The sequence below is a fragment of the Nelusetta ayraudi genome, unplaced genomic scaffold (assembly GCF_046127955.1).
Source record: "Nelusetta ayraudi isolate G7.1 ecotype Tasmania unplaced genomic scaffold, CSIRO-AGI_Nayr_v1 ptg000057l, whole genome shotgun sequence".
Taxonomy (NCBI): domain Eukaryota; kingdom Metazoa; phylum Chordata; class Actinopteri; order Tetraodontiformes; family Monacanthidae; genus Nelusetta; species Nelusetta ayraudi.
In genome coordinates, this window is record NW_027466107.1 from 2,725,268 (window position 1) to 2,748,931 (window position 23,664).

The window sequence follows — 23,664 nt, forward strand, 5'->3', positions numbered from 1 at the left end:
CTCGCGCAACACAAAAATTAAATCTGGCCCCAATCCAATTGTAGCGGGAGCCCTACAACTGGAATGGCCAGGTGTGCCCGGCGGCTTGGACCATACTGACTCACCATGCTGTGCAAACTGATCTCTCACCTCTCCAGCAGGCCATTATGTGAGTATAAAGTGGGTGAATCGCATTGATCAAACCAAGCGTGAAAGGCTCGGCGTCTTTTATTCTCTTCTTTTTTTTTTATTTACCCACAATCCTGCCCCACCGCCAGTCGCTGGCAGTGCTACAGCAGCCACCACCGCAGTCAGAGGGTGTGCTACTCCCTGCTGCTCCGCCTCCTGAGGACTATCGACGCCGACTGGGACCCCGCCGCCGTGAGGGGCGACCTGGTAGGTTATGGCTGCTGCTGCGCCGTCTGGGGGAGCAAATGAAAAAAACGAACCTTTCATCATGTGGAAACGACGAGTCACCTCATTAGCTCGGCTCTCTTTCTCTCTCTCTCGCTGACATTCATCAAGGTTTTTGGTTCAGCCAAAAATGTCCCACAGCACGAGGAGAAAAAGCACACACACACACACACACACACACACACACACACACACACAAAAAAAAACAACAAAAGGTGTACTGGAAGCTATAACTGCGGGCCCTTCCTGTGTCCAGGAGAGGCAGCTGTCAGACAGCTTCAGGCTGCACACAGAGCACTGCCTGTGTCTGATGAAGAACATGCGTCAGGTTTTCCCCTGCACCAGCGCCGCTGCCATTACACGCTACGAGCTCATGCTGAGGTAAAGTCACACCGCCATTGGCATCACGTCACGCACGGCCACCCCGGCCCACCCCGAGAGACACGCAAACACGTCAGCGGTTTACTCTTTTTATATCTCCCCCATTGCTCATTGCTCATTCCAGTTACTAACCATTTCTCTCCTCTGATTCCCCCAATTTTTCTGCCACATTACAACTCTGAAATTGGGTTGCATCTCACTGTACAGCCAGAGAATGACATGTCTCAACACATGTATTATTATGGAACACGCCACCCATCTCACCGGATTAACTCCAGCCATTAGCCGTTTCTGCTCCTCTCGGGAACACAATCGCCCGGTTGATAATGTTTTCCGCCTCCTCCGGTGACGGTTCGGAGGGAAAAAAAGTGGGGAAAATTTCCTTTGTGAACATGATTGAGTGTAATTCACACCCGTCTCCTCCGTCAGGGGCATTGGCTACATGCAAAACATGAGGGCCTTCAAGACGGTGTGTCCTCTACGAAATCAGCTGCATCTGGACATCACCACTGCAATCAAGGTACAAAAGACAGAGGAGCTCATTCTTTCTTCCTTCACTGCTGATCCTGAATCAGCAGTTTAAAAGATACAGGGAGCTTTATCCGGTACGCCTTGCTGATTGAATCGTCTATGTCGATGACTGCGGTGGCTCTTCCGGTGCCATAAAGCCATTTTTATCTACACGAAACCAGAGGTCAAAGTATCTTTGAGACACAGTGACTCAACGTGATGGGAGTTGCCAAGACAGAACGCTCTCATGAGGTCATAAAGGGATGGACATGGTCCTTTTGATGCTCGGTTTGACCTTCAGCGGGTCGCCTTGACCATGCTTGAAGTCTCTGCCGTGTGACTGATGCAGATATTTGAGTTAATGTTCAGTCAAACGGGCGTATGGGATAAAGTGGCCAGTAATCTTAATAAGATAAGCATCGAGTTTGAGAGCAATTGTGGTCAAAGTTTAAGCCATTTGTTGATTATGTCTACGCAGAAGGGAAGTGCTGAGTGGTACGAGAGCTTGATTGCGCGATACAAACCAGAGGACGGGGCAAGTACACGACGATTCATCTCCCCCTTCAATTGGCTGAAGTGTGATGTTTGATTCTCGTTTGATTATTTGTTTCTTTTGTTGGTCTCGCAGACTCTGGAGGATCAGCTGAAGAAGCTGGTTCAGATCGTCGACTGCGTTTGTGCCGATGTGCACAGAGCCCAAAACATCTACAACAAGCTCTTCTACAGGTGAATATCTGCCTCTCTCACGATGAGTACAGTCCAAGTCTGTGTGTTTATCTTCTTTCAAGAACCAATTGTCTTATGTTGCGTCGCATTTATCTCTTGCAGCGCGGTGAAGGTGGATTTCCTCAGCATATCGTACAGGCAGTTGGAAAAGCAAGTACGTGATGGAAAGTCAAGTTGAAAAAAAGAAGACTATTTGTTGAGGTCATTTTTCTGAGTTTGATCCTGTTGGCGTCTTTGTCCTTGCCAGGTCGCCGATGACGTGAACGTTGCCATGGAGCGGGTGTGTGGAACCCTGGAGCAGGAGAGCTCCAGACTGACCCAGACGATGGGAGAGACCGTCTTTGAGCTTTACACCTCCCTGAAGATCCTCAAAGGCTTCCGGGAGTTCCTCCCTCTCAAGTTGGTGTTACGGGGTTTCGACCATCGGTCGGGTCACTCAGTCCGTTCGGCCTGTTTGATGACTCAGACTCACCATTGCAAGAATCTCTCTGCTCCTCCACAGGGACGCTAAGATGTTGGCCCTGACGGGTTTTCATAACTGGTTCAAATCCTCCATCCATCAGTGGCTGCAGATTGTTCACGAGCGGTCGTGCGACAGGATCCGTAAAGCTGTGGAAGCAGATAAGGTGAGAGCGAGATTTAAAGTCTGCATATGTTCAAATATAAGTTTTCAGGGCGGTCATTCAGCAGCTGGAAAACATCGTAATAGTGGTAAATTGATTTTATTGTTAAATTTCTTCGTCATTCAGTCACTCCAACTCTGACACCGTTAGTTGCCTTACCTGACCTTGATGAACAATGACTGGATTCTTATGCTACGACCAAGCACTTTTCTGTTAAACAGTGTTTTAAATGAGAGTACTCCATTCATTTTTCATGAGTGTGAAAGCAACTGTGTTGATTCCCTACATTAAAAAAATCAACATTTTCAAAAACCGTGCTTGCAACTGTCTGTCACCTCCAGTGGCACTCAGACATTTTATCAATATTCTATGTCATTTATATGAGGTTGTATTTACAAACTACTTTGTTGCAAAAATCGGAAGATCATTTGCTGTGTGAAAAGTGTGGTCCATGGTCACCTAGCAAAACCATAAGTGCGGTAGGTTACCAATAAAAAGGCTTTCTTGCTGGTGCGCTTTGTGGCGTAGCTGGAGCCGCTGCACCAGGCCAAACACAGCTCGTCTGCGGTGGAGGTGGCGACGTGTCTCAGCCAGGTACGTGAGATCTGGCTCCAGCTGGCCTGGCCAGACTCTGCGGGGGCCTTCATCTTCATCACACGCCTGACAGACGTAAGTGGCCAATCTTGCCTTCACACATTGGTGCACATACGCACATTTGGCTCCTAGTGCTAAAACTACCCAGTAGAGATTTCAGTGCTCCTTTCCTGTTTGTGTTCCCGTCAAAGAACTTCTGCAGCGAGGCCGTCTGCTACTCAGAGTTGGTGACCCGCAAGATTGAGAGGAACCAGGTGGGCCGAGACTACAAGAGCTTCGCTTTGCAGGTAAAGCACAAAGGGCCTCGGCGGTAGGGCAGACGTGCACGCTCGCGGCGGGGGGCGGGGGCATTATCCTGACCCACTCACCTCCTACCACACCCCCAGACTCCAAGATGGCGGCCCATTTGCCCAGTTGCTCACCCAGCACAGATGCCGAAAACATTTTTGACTTCCACATTAATAGGCACATAGAGCATTGCGCAGTAGTGTCACTTCCCATCATGCCTCTGTAACTCACATGATATATTTGGCCAATCAGAACGAACCTGGAGAATAGCACTGGCAGACATGTCAGGACGCAGCCAATCAGAACGAGATGAAACACAGCTGCACGTACGACATTGTGACGTCACCCATGGGATTTTCTTTTTGCTGCAGTACCCCAGTGGCCACTGGGAAACATCGGCGGGCTGCCATGTTGCCAGTCCGATACCCAGTTCTCATGATACATCCATGCCCCGTACGCTTCTCTGTAGCCTTCTTCTTCCCTCTTGCTGTCTCCGCCTCCTCCACCCTCTTTTTCTCCTCTTCTTTCTGCTCCTCCTCCTTTTCCACTTTTCCTGCGTTCAGCTCTGCGTGGCCCTGAACAGCACGGAGCACGTACGGGTCTTCCTGAGCCGCCTGCCCCGCGATCTGGACTGGCCCGGAGTGGAGCGGGCCATGGAGGAGTCGTGCGGCGCCGAGGGGAAGGAGCAGGTGTACAAGGCGCTCAACGGCCAGCTGTTCAACATGGACCTGGACCTGCAGCGGGAGGCCAAGAGACTCATCACGCTGCTGACCGACAAGGTCCAACACACGAACACACTCAACCTCAGTGATGAAGGGAGGTTTTGCTCCAAGTTTAATGGAAAGGAAAGGAATTCTCGCCAGTGGAAGCCACTTTGTGGCCCAGGGGTCTCTGTTGTGTACATACCACTAAAGTCCAAGAGCAACTGCAGTCCAATTAGCAAATTGGACTGCAGTGAAACCAAGCAGTGTTTTAGCCAGAATTTCCAAGTCCAGGGAGCATGAAAACAAACCTGCCACTGGAATTGTGGATATTTTGACTAAAAAAAAAAAATGTGAATGTTATGTTAGTAATTAGACTGTGGTGTATTCTGGACACTTGGATGATACCAAAGAGGCTTTATTGTGTTTTGTTTGTCTGGGGTATTTGACTCCTTGTCTTCGTACCTTCACTTATCAGGCGCGTGTTTCTGTGCAGATGCAGCCTGAGTTGCGGCGATACATCCAGCACATCAGCCTGTCTCCAGACTCCATCAACAACGACGATGTAGGCAGTTTCTATTTATTTAAACACTTGCTTATTATTTTTTTTATTTTGTCCGGTGCTAGCTCCTGCATGCAGCTTTTCCCATGTGCACCCTGTCGATGTGACTCTCCTTCAGGCCGTCGCCCCACTAATGAAGTACTTACAAGACACGATGGTCATCCTCACCGACAACCTTGTGAAGGAGAACCTGACGAGGTAATTACTTCCCCCCCGGCGCTCTCCTCGCTATGAAAATTGCCTTATTTTTTTTTTTTTCTATTTACGGGAACATGCACACGCGTCTGGTTTACCACCAGCCATGTCTGTGTCTGTGCTGATAAAGGCTTGAAGAAAAAAAAATTGTTTCATTAGAAACCAAAACAAAATGAGGCAAAATTCACAATGCAGCCCCACAAAAGCTACCCAGTGCGTGCAGTCCAGGATTATTTTTTTTTTTTGCAGATACATAAATAAGTCGAACCCTATTACATCTAAGCACACTCAGCCACCAGCTACCTCCAACCAACTGCTGGTGTTGTCCCTTTCTCTTTAAGACTGAGTTTACATTTTAGCTTGGAATTTGCTTGTTATTAGAGGTCGGTCAGGAGTCAAGTAGCACTTGAAGCCACGTGCTGAAATGAGAAACGCAACATCCCTGCCCACACAGAGTTCTCCAGAGCCTGTGGGAGCTGCTCCTCCGTATGATCCTGGACGCCGTCGCCGAGAACCGGGGCGTGCAGGTGGAGTTCTACAACCGCTTCCAGTACACGGTGGAGGTCAGTCGTCGCAGCGTGCGTTTTCCCCGCAGGGAGGACGGCCCTCTGAAGGCCTCCTGACTGCTCCTCCATCTTCTTCTTCTTCTTCTTCGCCGTCCTCTTAATTAATTGAGCCTGTGTTCTTGCTGTCATGCAAACATTGCATATCGTCATAAGGTCACAGGTCATCAAAGAAATGTTCCAGCAGGATTGACCCTGTGGGAGCTTGCTAGATGTCATAGCTGCAAGACGTGGTGTTTATATCTTTTTTATTTTTTAATATATATGTGTTTTTGTCTGTGTGGGTTGCTCAACCTTGAACGCAGACCCTTGTGCAGTTCTTCCACGCAAAGGGAGAGGGTCTCTCTGTGGATGACATGAAGAGCGGAGACTACAAGGTATGATTACAACATCATCCCTGTCCGTCCATCGTTTAACACCATCCATCTCTTTAATAACCATTTAACAGATTGATTGTGAACGTCTCCTTTTGCTCTTGCAGCTGCTGGACGAGGAGCTCAGGCTGAACAAATGCTCCTCCTTTGAGCTGATTGAACAGTACTATCTGGAGAAGATTTCCCACCAGGTGTGTTCCGCCAGAGCGGGCTGACAATTTAATTTAGCCCTAAAGCGAGCAGACTGGTATTGATTGAGCAGAGCAACACTCTGTCCTCTGTTCTCTCGCGTCTGATGGAAAGCCCGTCTGCTCCCTGAACCCTCAGAGGGGGAAAAAATAAAAAATAAAAATAAATGAAAGACGACAACGGCGAAGAAGCTTTTAAGCTCATGCAAACCTGTGTCTGGCGCAGCCCTCTGTCTCTTTCTCTGGCGGTGTGGCCTTTGCACACGTGCAACGCTCATCCTTATTGATCAAAAAACCTCTCTTGGATGTTTCAGAAAACACTCAAGCACACAAGATTCGGCCGGATCAGCGTGAAGTGCTACTATGACGCATCGGAGCAACGGCTGACAGTGGAGATCCTGCATGCCGCGGACATCATCGCGCTGGATGCCAACGGTAAAGATGAAAGGGCCAATCAGCTGCATGCGACCGATGAACAGTCATCCCCAGCATCACCACGCACACACCTGCTGTTTTTGGCAACAATCACAAGGTAGTAATTACGCACAGCGTCCACGCCGTGTTCTGTAGATGACTCATGCGAAGAAACGTGACTTTTGGTAGAAAAACACGGTTGAGATCCACGTGGGGGGGGGGGCTTTTCTGTTCCTCTCACTTCTCTCGTTGCTTCCAAGGTCTGAGTGACCCTTTTGTCATCGTGGAGCTGTGCCCCCACCACCTCTTCCCCCTGGCCAAGAGCCAGCGCACTCAAGTCAAGCTGAAGACTCTGCACCCAGTGTTCGACGAGCTCTTTTACTTGTGGGTAGTGATTTTCATCATCGCCTGTTTTTCCAGGTGTTTGAAGACAATGGTGAAAGTAACTAACTCCTCCTGCTACCTTGCAGCCACGTCAGCCCCGAGCACTACCGACACAGGTTCGCCTGCCTGACCTTCACTGTGATGGACTACGACTGGCTCTCCACCAACGACTTTGCCGGCGAGGCCGTGGCCCCTCTCAGCGACTTCTGCTGGCCGGGCCGACCCAACGCCTCTCCGGCCGGCAAGAGCGTCCAGCCCATAATCCTCCACCTGTCCCGCAGTAAACCCAGCGGTAGGCGGAGCTCCAGGAGCTCTCTTGGTCTTCTGGTGATTGGGAACTCATCAGGAGGCCACAGGGCGTCCTGTTACTTTCCCCAGAATGCAGCAAGAAAAATCTACTCGATCTGGAGATTTGTGTTGTGTGCAAGTGGCGCCATCTGCTTCTCTCTCTCTTTCTCTCCCCCCCCCCCTCTCTCTCTCTTTCTCCCTCGCTCTCTGCAGAGAAGCCAATCATGAGGATGCTGGACGCCCGCGTCGGCGACAGGGAGGCTCAGGAGTTTGTCCGTAGGCTGAAGGAGATTGAGAAGTCGATGGAGGAGGAGTAGAAGCTGTCAAGTGCCGCCCGTGTTGGTGTCTGTCTGCCGCGTCTTGCGACATGTGCTCTTTTTTTTTTTTGTACCAGTACAATGTTTACACTCTTGGACCTTTCTCTTTTTTTGTTCTTTTTGGTTTGTTCTGTAATTATATCCAAATGAAAAACAGAAAAGAAGGCGAGAGAAAAAACAACAAAAAAAACTAAACAGTGAAGCCGACTGGGAGACGAACATCCTGTCACTGTGCAACCCAACGCTGTCTCACTGCGACTCTATTTTAGAACTGAATGGATAGTTGATCCTAAATGTTACTAGTCTATATTTTTTGTAAGAGGTGACCGTCATCTTTGTTGTACTCTTTGATATGATAGATCTAACACTATTTTGTGCAAGTAGCTTATATAGTCGACATTTCTCTGTCTTAAAGTCTAAATCTATACCTCAGATATGCTTAGTAGTGGCCACGGGAAAGGGAGGGGGGTTCCTGCAGAGTTTTGGTTTGCATGAAGCCAGTAGAACGTAGCTGAAAACCCACACGTAACATTTGTTTAGTCGTTGATAATGTGGTAGTAGCCAAATCATGAGGAATCAGGCAGCGAAGGGCAGTCTGGCTCAGGGCCTCTGGGCTTCTTACCCTCCACTAGTCAACGCTTTCACAGGCGGATTGATCGGGGACATTGATAAAAAAAAAAAAATAAAAAATCAAGCTGATTGGGACTCATGTAACAATCGCAACAATCGGCACCAACAAAATCAACGTTGTCTCAAAGATTTGTTCTCGGGCCAATTCCATCGAAATATGTCTGCTTTGGGAACAGAAATAACCAAGATGTGTTCTACCCAGCAACCGCTACCCAAGGTTTACTTGCAATCAGCACAAATGAGACACGTGGAAGCAGTGGGGGAACCCTGCGAGGACTGGCGGTGTGTCCCACTTTACAGAATAGGAACACCGATTTGTCCCAGGATCCGGGAGTGAAAGCACCCCAAGTCTTAAATTCTTGCTGCCGAAGAGCCAATCATCTTCCTCTTCATCAAGCTCCTTTCCCAGTTCGACGCTGGTGAGTCTAAATCGGACATCTCTGCGGATCTTTTGCACAAATTCTAAGTTGTTTTCCTGACCGTGACTCGGGTTGGGAACCGGATTGCGGTATGAAACAAGTGTCAAGGCGTCACCAAAGCAAGCAGAACCGCACAGTAGCAGAACACACACACATACACACACACACACACACACACACATATGTATATGTATATGTATATGTATATGTATATATATATATACATATATACATAAACACTTGGAACTTTGTGTTTGGTTGATCTTAAATCCCACTTATATTTATGTTGAGCACCTGGTACCAGTGGAAATCTTGTTCTTCTTAACAGTGGATCAGCATCAATCAGCAGGTGGGTGTTGCTAATCAGCTGCTAATTAGCCACTACCATCCCCCTGCAACAACAAACTGCAATGCCAATACCAACAAACTTTGTCTTATCATCATTATCTGTTTTTTTTGTTTTTTGTTTTCTTGGCAAGAGGAATAAAAAAGCTCCTCTTATCCTCATCGTATCTCTGCCAGCAGAGGCGTCTGCCAGCAGAGATACGATGAACCAAACACAAAGTTCCAAATGTGGACGATTGTATTTTCAAAAAAGCAACAAGCATTGTTTCAGGGAGTACATCTGGAATCTGAGTGTACTCAAGGGTAAATGAACAACCTCTTATTAAAGCTGCGCTCATTGTAGCCGTGGGAGATAAATAATAGTATTACTGGAGGAGGAAAAAGAGAAAGAAATTGCACAAAGGGTCTGGGCAGCGCATTTTCTAGTGGAAAGCACAGGGTCTTGTTTGGGAACATTAAATGTGCCGTGTGTTTCCACTCACTGTCCCCTTGCAGAACTGTTATTAAGCTGTCTCTGAAAAGAAAAGTTGAGAGTGCGGAACACAGGGTCAACAATGCTAATCAGAGCGGATTTTTAGTATTTTGTTGGGTTTTTTTTTTCCCAATAGGAAAATGGTCTTTTATGCTGCCACAAATGTAGCTCGAGTTTTAAAGTTGGTTTGGAGGAAATATCAATGCAATAGGTTGCATCTGGAGGCAGTTTACACCCAGCATGTGGAAAAAAACAGCTAGGTTTCTTCCGCCTTGCTCACCGAAATCTTTCTTGTGTTCTTTAAAAAAGGTTGGTGGGGGGGTCGAGGCCTTAGGACGAGTATTTGCCAGCCTGGCTTGACGACGAAAAGAACACAAAGACAGCGAGTACGTTTGTAGCAACCAGCCGAGAGTCCAGCACCAAAATCGTTCATGCCGACAGCGTTTGGATAGTGATGTACCTTTTACCGTAGCTGCTTGTGTAGTGCTTTGTCGTTACTCTGTGGAACTGTGAGGATGAAGCACGCAAACAAAAAACAAAACAAAATGAAAAGCAACAGCAAATGGACAAACCACATGTATGTATGGAGCCAGAAACTTAATTTACATAAGGTTTGGTTCATCAATAAAGCAATCTGCCGCTCAGTTGAAGTTTAATTTTGCATAATTGCACAAAAAAATTGGAAAGACAGATTTTACATGCAGTTAAGTGGTAACTAGAAATGTTCTCCGATCTTAAGTGTCGCAGTTATGGTGCGATTTTACTTCAAAAGCAGGCATCACAGTCAAATATTACAAATAAAAACATTGAATGCATAATCTAGTCATATTAAAGAAAGGAATAATCTGTATAAACTTGAATCATACTCCCGGGTAAGAGATAACTGATGCCATTACTAGTTAGCAGATGACAAAAGAGGTTTATGCACACGAAACACAAAAAAGAAATTTCAAAAGTCAAATGTGATCATTCCAATGAAGAAACAATTTTTCCGTACGTGACAGAAACACAGCGGCTCATCCAGTCGACATCCACGTCTCGTCACAGTATCGTAGGTGTCTCTATAAGGAGTCTGATCAGTAGCAGTTGAGTAAATTGATTTTAGTCTGGTGAAAACTATTTATAAAACTATGAGGAAAAAATAAATCCTGTTCCGTGAACTTGTCAGTATCGTCGCAGTATTACTTTTCCACAAATGCGTTTTATATGAACAAACTAAGCAAAAGACCTCTGTGTCGGGTCTGGAGCGTTCAAGGGGAATCAGACTGTGAAGCAGCAAAACATCACTTGGATTTTATCACTGTCGGTGGTGACCAATTTTATTTAGAAGTATTGGTATGAAATAAAACCGGTTTGTCCATGTGAGACGATACTTCACGAGGCAAAAAAAAAACACCTTGAGTTTGTTATTGTAACAGTGGATTAATTGTCCTTGAAACTGTAAATGCCTGTGTTGCTGTTTAATATTTGGGAGATGTCTATGAGCTTGAATAAAGATTGTATTTAACTTTGAACCTGCTGCCGGTCAGGTACGTGCTTGGTTTTGGGTTTTTTTTTCAAGGCTGTGCTGGTGTGAAAACAAAGTTGATTCCTTAGTTGCTTCATTGCCATCTGGAATAAGAGTTCCTGGAAAGGCCCCTGTGGTAGAAAGGGGCCTGAAATCCTCACCCCAAAAACAGACTGCAGCAGAAGGGAAAACATCTTGACCACAATATTCTGAGAGCAATTTGAACTCCTGCTCCTGGCTCCGTCATTGTCATTATTACTCATATATACACACATTATTACCAGACTGATCCATCACAAGAAATACTCAGTCTTGATCATTACACCCGGTGTGACGACCGCTCCTGCGGCAGGTTCGACAAGCGCCTCTCGCTTTCAGCTGCAGCTTCTGGAAGGCTGCAGCTGAAAAAACTGCTCTGTATATTTTTAAATTGACAGGCTCGCAGATGAGTAAAGGGGCTGAAGGCTCAGGTGTTGAGGGGCGGGCGGCTCATCGTCTGCTGTGTGCCTGGTGCCCTCCAGTCCGGACCTGCAGACACTGCACCCATCAGTGCAGCTGACAGCTCCCTGTGTCGTCTTTAATGTCAGTGTGCAGCTGAAAAGCCTTCATACAAATTATTAATGGCCCCACTTTGATATATACATTATTTATAATGTGTGCATTTGAAGAGGGAAAATGCCAAATCTGAGTTTGCAGGTCTTTTAATTCCAACCACTAGAGGTCCTCGTTATTTAACATATAATGAAATTACATTTCAGGCGTGCTGTATAGTCAAGGCTCACTGATTCGCTGCTGCCATGGCAACGCAGTTGAGCAAAGTCTGAGTATTGAGAGAGAAACAAAAGGTGTACAGTTCTTCTTTCTCCATGAGTGGAATTTGGGGGCGATGTTACACCTGCGTTATTGACTGTTCATCGTTGGCCGCAGTGACACAGCCTCGCTCCATTGAAAACCCCAAACAAAACGGCACAGATTTTTATAAAACATGGATGTTTTATAAACTTTCTGAATGAAGTAATGCCTTGTTGGACCTTCACATATCCGGAAGGTGACAAAAAGAAGGCAGAGCTCAAAAAACAGAACCCAGCACTTTGTTGTGGGTGTTGACGCTAACCCAGGAGAGGAACACTCCACTTTGTGACATCACAAGCCTCCAGTTTCACTGTGAGAAACAGACTTGGAAGCTGTAGCAATGCACTGCACCTCTTTGAATTGTCTGAGTGACCACTGGGCAATATGTTTGTATATTTTTTGAGGTGTTTGTAGCTATCATGAGCTTTTGTCCGCTGCAGGTGTCCTCCAGGTCAGAGAGGTGGGAGTCTTCGGCTGGTGTCGATCCTCAGAAATATTGGCAGTGGCTCCTGTCGTGTTGCCTTCCTGCTGCTGGCTGTGGAAGACACATTTAACAGCGCTGTGATCATTCTGTGTTGTCTTATCTGCCTTCAGACAACCCTAATCCGCCCTACCACACACACACACACACACATAGAAATATTACACCACAGAGGCCTGGCCCCTCCCACTGCAGCAGCCGAAACTCTTTCTACTGTGTGTGTGTGTGTGTGTGTGTGTGTGTGTGTGTGTGTGTGTGTGTGAGTGCGCACGTGTGTACGTGTGTGTTTTTGTAACATTTTTGATTGCACACATTCTGTGAAGTGGCACTGCCTGCCTCCACTTTGAAGACGATAAAACTTCCCTCAAAACGGAATTGTGTCCCAAACACCTGCCAAACCAAAAAAAAAAGGCCTTCAAGATTCAGCCTCACCGGGCCATCAAGTGCACGGTGTGTGCGCTTGTGAAGCTGCATGTGCTTGCTTGCTTGTGAGCGTGAAACCGTTTCAAGTGTGTTCAAACAAGTTTGCGGGGTCGTGGGGGAATCAATACTCTTGATGCACTTCCAGGGCCGGCTAATGGGTTTGATGGGCCGCAGGCAAGATATTTAACCGCAGCCCTTGTGGCCCCGCGATACGCTGTGCTGTCTCGCTAAACTCCTGCCAAAGACTCTTTGGAGTGCAGTGCAAGTACGTGTTCCACCAAGAAAAGCCATTAGCGCTCCTCTTTGGTCCTTTTTGAATGTGAGAATGCCGCCCACTTCTGACAAAACTGCTCTCACTGCAGCGTCTGTGCTAATATTGTTAGCACCAGCTAGCTTTTATCACTTGTCTCCCAAGTGTTGCTTCCTGCTTATTGAATCCAGTGCAATTCATGCTTTCTGCTGTAAGTTAGCAAGGTTACGAAGCATAATTTCCAGGTTGATTTATACGAATATTCGCCTCGCGCTAGCTCTGTAGAGGACAACTTCAGCCGCAAAAAAATTGCATTTTCGCGTTATTCGCGTCGCTTCGCTTATTGACCTGTGTGTAAGGACCATTGGAACACTTCCTAGGCTCCACGTAATGAGTGTCTGCCACCTGCACGCCCTGCGCTGTTTGAAATTAAAGCAAAGCCACACACGGAAGCTCCGAGCACCTGTTGTCTGCAGGTGCATCCTGCGCTGTAATTACGCGCCTCAGAAGTCGACCCTCGTCAAGGCCAGGGTGAGGAGAGGCCGGCACAGCGGGTCCTTTGTGGCTTCCGGGAGGCCAAAGTCGGGCCGGGCGCAGATAACACTGGACAGCTCAGGAATGCAACGCAGCGCAGCGTCTTCTGAGCTGTCTTCTGAGCTGTGCTCGGCTGTCACACTCACAGTGTGACAGCCGAGCACCTGACTGAGCAGCCCAGTCAGAACACATCTGCACGAGTTCAGGCTGCCGACTTGAAAAAGTCACTCACTGCCCGGGGGGGGGGGGGATCTCCCCTCGATTTATAGCTGTGTTGCATTACAACATGGAATCACAGGGGAAGTCCAGACTTCTGCTGGAAAAGGCTATTGCAGGATGAGACACATGTCGTTTGCTCCCAGTAAGACTTGAGAACTTGTTGAATCACTTGTTCCCATGTTCAGCTCAGATGTGAGATGGAAAGATGAGAAAACAAGAACTGACATTGATGTTGTTTGTACTTTGCTGTCTTACCATTAGATGTCGCTAAATCTTGCAAAACGCTCCTTTAAGGCCCAGCTATGAAATCTATTTTAGTATTTCGCGTGCAAAAACTGTCAGAAGACACAATGCATCCTGGACGCTCTGCAGGTAGACGAGCGTCTCAGTCTTGGAGCAGGGCGACATTCTGCGGAAAAAGAAAATGTAAACTGCGGAGGTCGACCGCAGCCGGGGTTTGATGTGGGGCGAGCTGTGGGACTTCAGTGAAAACATAATGCTTTCCTCATGGACTGGCCTTTGAAGAATTCATTGTTGTGGCAGCGAGTTGTCCGCATGAATCCTCTGTTTATCCTCTCAGCTTGGCGAGGGCACCGGCCATGGTCGCCGCGGTCTGTCCCCAAACCCGCTCGATATCGTTGCTTCTGACAAGCACTTCCATCAACCCCCGGGAGCATGTTTTCTGCTGCTTTCAACAAAACAACAGATAACTGGGAAGAATTTTCATGATTTCCCCTTCAAATTCACATTTTCTTCATTGGGTTCTGCAGAAAGTGAGGCGTCTAAATTGGAGATGATAGCCGAAGAATCTGCAACTTCTTGTGTTTTTTTTTGTTTTGTTTTCTTTGCTAAGAGAGACTTGAATCGGCATGGTAATAATAAAGCTTCTGGCCTATACAGCTAAAAACATCCAGCCTGCTCTACGTGCTGAGTGCCTCCCCTGGAGCTCCCGATTTTCCCCAGCACAAAAAGGAGGTTTTTACTAGAACTTAATGCCGCAGCGGACAATGCTGGGGCCGAGTGGGAGCTATAAAACTCTCTGTAAAAAAAGTTGAAAAAACGAACTGCATGGGAACTTGCACGACTCTGTGTACATGGAACGCCAGAGGAGGGAAGGAAGGAATCGAGGGAATGTAGTAGTGCGAGGAAAATAAAGCTACCGTCAGAGCTCGTTGCGTGCGTCTACGACGACTCCGCATGAAATGCGTGCCGACTTTAGCGAATGAAAGACTTTCTCTCATCCAGAGCACCTCCACAACACCACTAGCACACTGGGTTCCATCCTGAGCATAAAAAGTGGGACTATATCAACACTTAAAATGTGAGCCTTTTCTAGAACTGCTGCGTCTCGCTGTTTTCTCTGGCACGGCCAACAGCAAAAGTGGCAGAGTGGGAGGAAAACTGAATACAGGGATCGTGTCAGTCAGTCGCCTGGCCTCGACAAAAGATTGGAGGTTATTTTTCCTTCGGTCTGTCTATTTCTCATCAGAGACTTTTGCCTTTTTCAACACTTATATAAGCAAATAGAAAATAAACATAAAAGCTCCCATGTTATTCAATAATTTTTCGCCACTTTTTGTGGGGTTTTTTCATCCCAAACCACAATCGAGTAGAACATGCAAAAAAAAACAACAACTCAGTTGAACTCTCCAGAAGACAGCAACATTTATCCTTCTGTTTACAGAAAATCTGCCCTTAAACTTCCTGCTAAAACTGACACTTTGCTGAACCTTTCACCGTATTGGAAGGCGACAAAAATCTCAAAAAAAAGCCAACATCTGGCTGTGGGTGTCGTGACTAACCTGGGGGGAGGTCACCATGAGGTGTCAGTACCTCTTGTGACATCACAAAGGGCATATTTCTAGAACTGGTTTATTAACAGGTTTATAGTAGGGTAGTAACATGTATGCTGTTAGAAGACATCCATCCATCCATCCATCTTCAATACCCACTTCTTCCTGAGCACAGAGGATGGGGGTCTGCTGGAGCCTCTGCCAGCTGTCATAGGGTGAAGGCAGGATGACACCCTGGACAAGTCGCCGGTTCTTCGCAGGGCCACACAGAGACAAACACACAGCGCTAACCACTGCACCACTGTTGTTAGAAGACACGAGTCACTAAAAATTGTTTTAAAATCCGTCGAGCTGTTTCACTGGGGGTGTAGCAAAAGTTCAGGAGTGCGACGGGAGGGGAGACGTTGAAGTGATGTGGTGGTGGTGGTGGGGGGGGGGACCTCTAACGCTAATCAAAGCCTGCCCTTCATGAGTGATGGCGATGACATTTGGAACAGAGGCGGCGTCGCCCCTTCGCCATTAATCCCCCGTCACTAGTGCCATTTCCAGCGAAATAACAGCCCCCAAAGTCTGCAGTAGCTGCCAAAAGTAGCGGCCGCGCCACCCAAAGTCACTATTAATTGAATCTTGGAGGAACACCGCCCTGGACTTCATCTCTGAAAAAGGCCAGCGAGGTCCTTTCGTTAATATCCTTCCGTGCTCCCCCGCTTTTTTTATTCAACCCCTTGACTGATTGCGGTGGGAGTTCATTTCCTATAGCGATGCTTTGCACATGCGGGGCCGTGCGAGGGTCAAGTGGTCAGCGGTCGAGCTAAAGTCTCCCCGCTTCTCCCCTTTGAAGTCTTTGAAGGGCCACAAACTAACAAAGGCCACTGTATCCATGGCCACCGCTGCTTTAAGGGGGAGAATGCCACCAAGTTGGCGGCGATTAAAAACTCCTGGTTCACTCCAAGGTCAGCGAAAGAAAAAAAAATGTTTCCCCTGGTTTGCCCCCAGTAACACCTTCCAAACACTGTCGGACAAGGAAGACATTCTGTACCGGATGCGGCTGCACCTTTGAAAAAAAAAGAAATGCCGATGTTATGATTGAACACAGGAAGCCCTCGCTCGGGCCGGCCGGCCGGCGGCAGTGCAGACTTCCACACAATGTGCTTCCTCTGCTGGGTTTTGGTCTTCTCAGCTGGAAGCTTTCCACCGGGATCACATGAGGAATATCACGCTGCCTATAATTCCATGCATTAATGTGCTTTGCGCTGTCGACTCGGATGTAAGAAGTTCATTTTCTTTTCTTTTCTTTTTTTCTTTTTTGTTGGCCAACAATTGCTGCAGTCAGGGTTTCCCAGGCCTGGGAGGTAGAGCTCTATGAAGCTCTCTGTCTCTCTCCCTGTGGCCGACCCTTTGCATGGAGGCTGTGGGAAAGGGCGGAAGCAATCCTCCCAACGGGAGAAAAAGGGTGAGAAAGAAAAATCCAAAGGGAACCTCTGTGGTCACGGGCTCGCCGGGTACAGTTTGACAGGATCGACGCCACCCTCTCATGCCCTCAGACCTTCGTACGAGCGGCTGCAGCCTTTTGTGTCAAAGCAACCCTGGCAGAGAGAAAAACACGCTGAAAATGTATTTGGCCTTTAGGTTTTTCCCTTGTTTTTCTCCCCCTGGACAGGAGCAGCTGTTAAAACGTTACTCCATCCTCCTGTCCCGACGCACACTGGTTCACAAGCAGGTCAGCTGACCCGTGTTTTGCTTTTGCTGTTGTTTTGCTGTGTTCCTCTCTGAAAGCCAGTTTAGCCTCCTGGAAGTGGATGTGACACAAGGAACTCTGTTTAGATGCTGAGCTTGGAACTGGTCAGCATTATAGAGGTAATTTCCATTACCTCTATAATTGTGCAAAACCTAAATATTGCAATAAAAACTGGCAATAGAAACACCTAAACTTGGAATAGCCTCTCAGATATGGCTAAAAGGTTTTGACGCTCTGGTGGTTTTTCAGACGTACCCATATAGAGGCATATCGCAAAAGTTATTTGTCCTGTTATCGCAAAAGTTTGTTCAGGACTCAGTAACCAATCATCTTGACCAGGATCTGGAAGAAAACCTCAGAAGACACAGAACAGGAAGTAGCTGCTGCTCTTTGCATGCCATATAGTAGTCAATGTTTTATCATTTTCACATTATGGTAACAGTGCTAACTCGTTTTTGCATTTGTTTATTTAAACACTGCCCACCACACCCCAAAAAAACTGGGTCACATGACTGTGATGCATGGCCAATGTCGCTCATTGCGCAATCAGAGCCCCAGAAGCTGCGGCTACCTGGCTGAGTGAGCTGTGATAAATCTCCCTCCTAACCTCCCAAACACTCTCTCTCTGCGCACCAGCCTTAACCAGATGGATGGAAGAGACGTCTCCAAATGATCCACAGAAAGTTCCATCCGTCCTGCCAGGTTAGTTGTGTATGTCTCTGAAATGTATAAACAACCCTCGCGAGCCAACGGGCGTGATTGCCTTGTTTTCATTTCACCTCCTCAGCTTTCCCACGTCTTTGGCGGAATAATCACAAAGCCCTGACTAAACATTTCTTGGCTAGCACGATCACTTAGCCGCTGGAATATGCTAGCAGGCCTGAAAATAAACTATCATGTTCTCCTCGTCTTTCACGTTTTTCCACGGCGAAAGGGGGCGGCCATTCAAAATGAAGGCGACGCCTCAAGTTTAAGGTGAAACTGTGGAGCGTGCCCCTCCTCCACACCTACTCAGGCTCCACCCCCTTAAAAAAAAGCATTGTCGCTCCCCTTTCAGTAGTGTTGTAGTAGTCATCGGTCATCATTGGTCTTGGTCTCAAGACCACTTTCTTAGGGTCTCTGTCTCATCTCGGACTCGGAGGCATTTTTACTGGGTCTTGTCTTGGTCTCTGACTGGACAGATTCGGGATTTTTGATCAAGACCAGTTGAGACTCAGCCAACACTGCAATGACACGATAATAACAGAAAAGAATCCAGCTGCTGCTGTTTTACGCTCTGCTTGTGGCACCCAGAGTGATACAACCCCTTAGCAAAGCTGTTTTTTTTGTTTGTTTTAAAAAAACAATCAGCAAATTGGCAACTCAGCCAAATGTTAAAGAAAATTATTTAAAGATACCTTGCTGAAGGGAGATGTTGCTGTTCCATTTAGAAGCAAACTTGAATTAAAAAAAGATACTGGTCTTTTTTTTTTATTTTGTTGTTATTTTTCTTTGATATATAAAGTCTTGGTCTTGCCTCGATCTCGATACTCTCTAGTCTTGATAATGTCTTGGTCTCAGTCGGTGCGGTCTTGACTACAACACTACCTTTGATCCTGATGGATATCGCTGACCAGTCTCCAACCCTCAGTGCTTTTCAGCTCTGACGTGGCTGCTGGCAAACTCTTCAGACATTGTTTTTTTTTCTTTCCCAGTCATGTGGACATCATGTGGTAAGGCCTTTTCAAAAGAACCTGCCGTCCTGCATCCCAGCAGAACAGTAGCTCAGCCTCAACACCTCCAGCCTCCCTCACTCCCTCCATCCCTCCCTCCCCGCCTCTCCTTGCAAAAGGATCCAGGAGCTAATGCCTGGTAATTTGAGGGGTGCACTCAGTCTGGGTGAAAAGAGGCTTTGCCAGCTCACAGCGAGGCAACGTCTCACTCTGGTGTCACCTTGCACTTGTTTGCTCTAAGCCCGGCGAAATGCCACAAAGCCTTTTTTTTTTTCCTTTTTTTTTAAACTAGTAGGCGCTCAAGTGTTTACACAGCACCATCTGCCCCAAACCACCCCCCCCGACCCCCTTTCCCCATCCTCCCATTAATGTGTAAACAAATTGGGCACCTCCATTCTGAGTACAAATGGTACCAATAGAGAAATTAATTAAGATGCAAATTACAGTGACAAACTGATGCACTGGCAGTCCCTCCTTAAAGCTACGAGAGAGCGCGAGAGAGAGAGAGAGAGAGAGAGAGAGAGAGAGAGAGAAGAAACGGCGCTGAGCTCCGTCTCTCACTGCTAATGATGCTTTTCCTGCTGCCAACCACAGCCCTCATATACAGTGCAAGTGATTAGAACTGGCCTTTTGACAAGCACGCATGAAATGAGCGCACATGTGCGCAGGCGCCGACCCCCCCCCTTCACCCAACCCCCACCCTCTCTGGTTCCAATCAGAGTTGTGTTGCTTGTTTGGCGAGGCACCATCTGCCGAGGACCCCGGCCCTCAACAAGGATGAAACTCGATCCAGATGCCGGCTCTTTGGCAACGCCTGCCGCTGCCTCGTCCTGTAGGCCTCCACCGGCTCCCATAAACACGGCGGCGTCTCCGCTCGTGGCATAAGCAATCTGTCATTTGCACATCTTGACTTTGGAAGTTCATTGAGACGATCTGTCGGTTCTCCCCCTCCCAAAGAAAATCCTGAGCGGTGTGACGACAAAGACCGGCTGCACGCACAGACATCAAGCACTGGAGGTGTTACGGGACATCTCGTCCACAGCGTAAATATGGATTTTACAGCCGGGATACGATGGCCCGTCCGCATCTGCTTCTCCCTCGTGTGACGCAGGTTGCGGGTTCTGTCAAACTCGGCAGTGTGCTCCACTTGTCATAGTTATTTATTTATGCACATTTAATGCTTGCAAGCCTTGATTGCTTGTAATTTAATTTCACTGCAGGAAACCAAGCGAGCACGCAGTCCCACCCTGACGCAGGACAACTGTGCTTCCTGCGAGATTTCCTCCTCGCCCCTCCCAACCTATTAAATTGTGTTTCTGATGGAGCGTTTCCTCATCTCGATGAAAACACAACGGGTGTGTCCCCAACGGCAACGCCATGTTTTTGAGCACAGTGCACTGATGTTGAAACTGAGTTTTGTTTTTTTTAACCCCAGATCCTGCACTGAAATTTTGCAACAACCAGTGGTGATTATTTTTCATTTTTATCACCACTTCTTTTTCCACAAGTCTTTTTCGCAATGTTAGCTTGCCCGCGAACACCACCCAACCATTTCCTCTACTTTAGTGATAAGGCATCTGTCGGGTGTGGAAAGTGTTTCACACTCTTTCGACGCTGTTTTGAATGCGTAATTAGTTCACTGCATGTTTTTCCCGACTTATAAAAGAATGCACGTCTAGAGTCAAGTATTAACCAGGAAGTACAGAATCTCAAAGCGCAAAAAAAATGTGCAATGGAATAAATAATAATGTGTTCAATATTGAGGCTTTATTACATCAACTGCCAAAAAGATGATTGAATCCTTGTATCCTGTTTACTGACAGCAGCTGTAAACCAAGAGCCAGACATTGACTTGGATACGGTGACCCAGAATGTGACCCAGTTCACATTGTGGCGCAGTCTACATGTCTCCCTCAGACTCTGACCTCAGTGTCGGGATTCCTCGCACGTTCACGTGCTCGCTGTGACGCAAAAGTTATCAAAAGGTCCCATGCACGCCGCGCCTAAACCCGTCAGAAAGCGCCGCGCGGATTAGCAGCGCCTTCGTGGAAAAAAGCGCCACTTTTTATCGGATCAAGTGCGCTCACCCGCGCACTCCAACCTTTCCTGTCGAAATCCTCGAAAACCCCCCTCCCGCTCCCGTTACACAAGCGCAAAATCCCGCGGCCCACCCCCCGCAGAATGCACTGCTCCCTTTGAAGCAAGGAGTGATGTGCTGCGGCGTCTCGGGGAGAAGCCCAGCTGTAATACCAAGCTGTCTGTTTGCTGGTCTCTCTATATGTTTTCAGCCTGGCCCTCCTCCTCCACCCCCACCATCTCCTCCCTCCGCCATCACTTAGATTTGTAGCTGCAGCAGATGTCTGAGAGGCAGATGACATATGGGGTTACTTTAGCCCAGCTCAGGTTTTAACTACCCAACAAACATCCCATATCAGTTGACAAATACAAGTTGGAAAACTCTGCCATGATGTAACCTCTGGCAGCCCCTCAGCCCTTTGAGGCATTTTAAAACAACTTGGCAAAACCATCTTTGGTATCTGAACCATGTTTCAGTTTTATTAGCTGGTCATTTTGTTTTCTTGGATGCACTTCATCATCATATTGGAACTTCAAGGCCCTGTGTTAAACTCACTTCTCTTCAAACCTTCCATTATCCAAAAACCTCTATAGTTCTCGAAGTAAACTGATGCTTTGCTGGGACTTCCACATGATTGGAGGAGGACAAAAACAAGTCTCAGGTCTCAGGGGGTGGAACACCTGGCTAAGGGTTGGAACTTAACAATATGGAATCAGCAGATGCTTTCTGGTGAAGGAAGAAAATTGGGAACAGCTTCTGGGTTTTAGAACTTGCTGCAGTTCACCTAGGGGCCACTCTGGGAGGCTGTAGACACTTATCCAGGATAAACAGAGGTCTTCAGAGGATTCTACATTTAAGAAGGCCAGTGATTTATTTTTTTATTTTTTTGCTTTTGCTTCCTTGATGTGTTTGATAGAATGGCCCAATACAGTAAACACTTCGGTCGGCTCTTTCCTTTTTTAGCTTTAAACCACAAATGTATGGTGTTAATTACACACAACACGTTTTCCCTCCAATAGTCTCGAAACAGTCATGTGATTAGATCGGACATGCGTGACGCCTTCCTGTGTCACATTTGTCACGCTGCGTGGTTGTAGAAACACAAGCACTGGGGCGGCTACCTCAGCAGCTTCCTTTGATTCCTGATTTTGAATTGCAGGACGTTTAAAAAATAATCAGCGCCATTAATCTCTGTCGCCGTGGCCCAATGGCTGGATTGCAGCATTGTAAACACATTTTAAAGAGCCATACATCAAACTCTGCGCACACACGCAACCACTGCGAGTAAACAAGCTATTAGAGGTAATGAAGTATCATTCATAGCAAGCCAACTTTGGAGGGGAAATTAAAAAAAGGCAAAAATAATGATGGAGGGTACTAATGAGATGGAAACACTTATTTTGACATTTTCATACATCAGCCAAACCCCAGCAGGGCGGTGTCATAAACAGGGAAAAGTTGTAACAGCAACTATTAATAATAAGCAGATCGGAAACAAGCGTGTGTAACCCTGAGAGCCTGAGCGTGTTTGCAAATGTGGATTCATCAAATGGCAATTGGGGGGATTAGGTTTCTGTGAGATGAGAACACAGAAAAATTAATGGCACAGTGGATAATAAGTTTAAGTCCTGAACACCGTTTGTTTTAGTTTGAAAACACCGCCCAGCTCTGATAAAAGTTCCTGTTCATCCATTCTGAAAACTGACTACTGGCTGCTGAAATGCCCTTGACTGGAGGCTGGCAAGATGCATGTGCAAGATTGAGTGACTTATAGATCCTCCTGGCGTGCATCGTTTTCCGATGGCTTCAAATGTTGCTGGCAGACAAAAGCCGCCTTGTGCAGCAGCAGCACAGCAGCAGCAGAGGTGGTGGAGGAGAAGGTAGGAGAAGAGGGCTAGGTGGAGGACGAGGAGTAGGAGGAAGAGGAGGAGGAAGGGGGGAGGAGGAAGAGGAATGCTCGGGGAAGTCGGCGCTTGCTCCCCGGACTAACCCCTTATCTGATTGAAAGTGCAGGGAGGCTCGTGCATTTATTTAGGCTTTTCTTACACAAGCTGGTTAAGCCAGAAGTCTGGCTGTTCTGCTGCAGCTGCAGCTCAGAGTGAAGGAGGCAAAGAAAAACAAACCCAGAGGTTTGGAGAACATTGCGGTGACTCTCACTCTGGCTTTGTGTCTCTGGACGGAGCTGATCCGCCGTGTTTGCATTCTAGTCATGTGTTTTTGGGTGTGAAGGAAATTGTGGCTGATGTAAGAAAAGCAGTGTAATGACGCCCGTGCACGGTTCACCGATCTCACACAATGTCCTCCATGTGTCGGCTGTACACACACACCTTCACGCCACGACCCTCAACCAACGTGATCCTTCCTTTAAACGCATAACAGAACGTGATCGTGAAGCTCGTGAGGCTCGCGAGGACGATGGCTTACACACTGCTGCTTTTCCCCCCAAAAGAAAGTCTGCATGCGCGCTAGAAAATCCTCCTGCGGTGGATGCAGACCTCCCATAAAACAGGGGCGGGCGACCACCTCGGCTCTACCTCCACGCAAACCTCCCACAATGCTTTAAAAAGGCCAATAAACACAGCCGCTGGCAGGCCGAGTGGGAATTGTCCGGGGAGTGAAGATGAGAGCGGCAACATGAGATGGACGCAGGCAGTAATTTTGCTGCTTATGGCGTCTCAATGCATGTGCGTACGTGTGTGGTTGTGGTTGTG

The 23,664-nt window shown here is 47.4% G+C and overlaps 1 protein-coding gene across 1 annotated transcript in view; it reads left to right on the forward strand.

Annotated features, from left to right (window-relative positions):
• The window catches only part of baiap3 (BAI1 associated protein 3), a 29,090-nt gene extending 19,654 nt beyond the window's left edge, over positions 1–9,436 (forward strand). Inside the window, exons 14-34 of the mRNA XM_076038482.1 lie at positions 45–148; positions 258–375; positions 650–774; positions 1,204–1,294; positions 1,763–1,819; positions 1,913–2,010; positions 2,113–2,164; positions 2,258–2,409; positions 2,513–2,636; positions 3,162–3,302; positions 3,419–3,514; positions 4,079–4,294; positions 4,713–4,781; positions 4,897–4,976; positions 5,428–5,536; positions 5,842–5,913; positions 6,018–6,101; positions 6,413–6,533; positions 6,773–6,896; positions 6,983–7,188; positions 7,398–9,436. Coding sequence (XP_075894597.1) covers positions 45–148; positions 258–375; positions 650–774; positions 1,204–1,294; positions 1,763–1,819; positions 1,913–2,010; positions 2,113–2,164; positions 2,258–2,409; positions 2,513–2,636; positions 3,162–3,302; positions 3,419–3,514; positions 4,079–4,294; positions 4,713–4,781; positions 4,897–4,976; positions 5,428–5,536; positions 5,842–5,913; positions 6,018–6,101; positions 6,413–6,533; positions 6,773–6,896; positions 6,983–7,188; positions 7,398–7,501 — 2,343 coding nt within the window. The 3' untranslated portion in view covers positions 7,502–9,436. The remainder of the gene's footprint in view (positions 1–44; positions 149–257; positions 376–649; positions 775–1,203; positions 1,295–1,762; positions 1,820–1,912; positions 2,011–2,112; positions 2,165–2,257; positions 2,410–2,512; positions 2,637–3,161; positions 3,303–3,418; positions 3,515–4,078; positions 4,295–4,712; positions 4,782–4,896; positions 4,977–5,427; positions 5,537–5,841; positions 5,914–6,017; positions 6,102–6,412; positions 6,534–6,772; positions 6,897–6,982; positions 7,189–7,397) is intronic.
• The last annotated feature ends 14,228 nt before the right edge of the window (positions 9,437–23,664 follow it).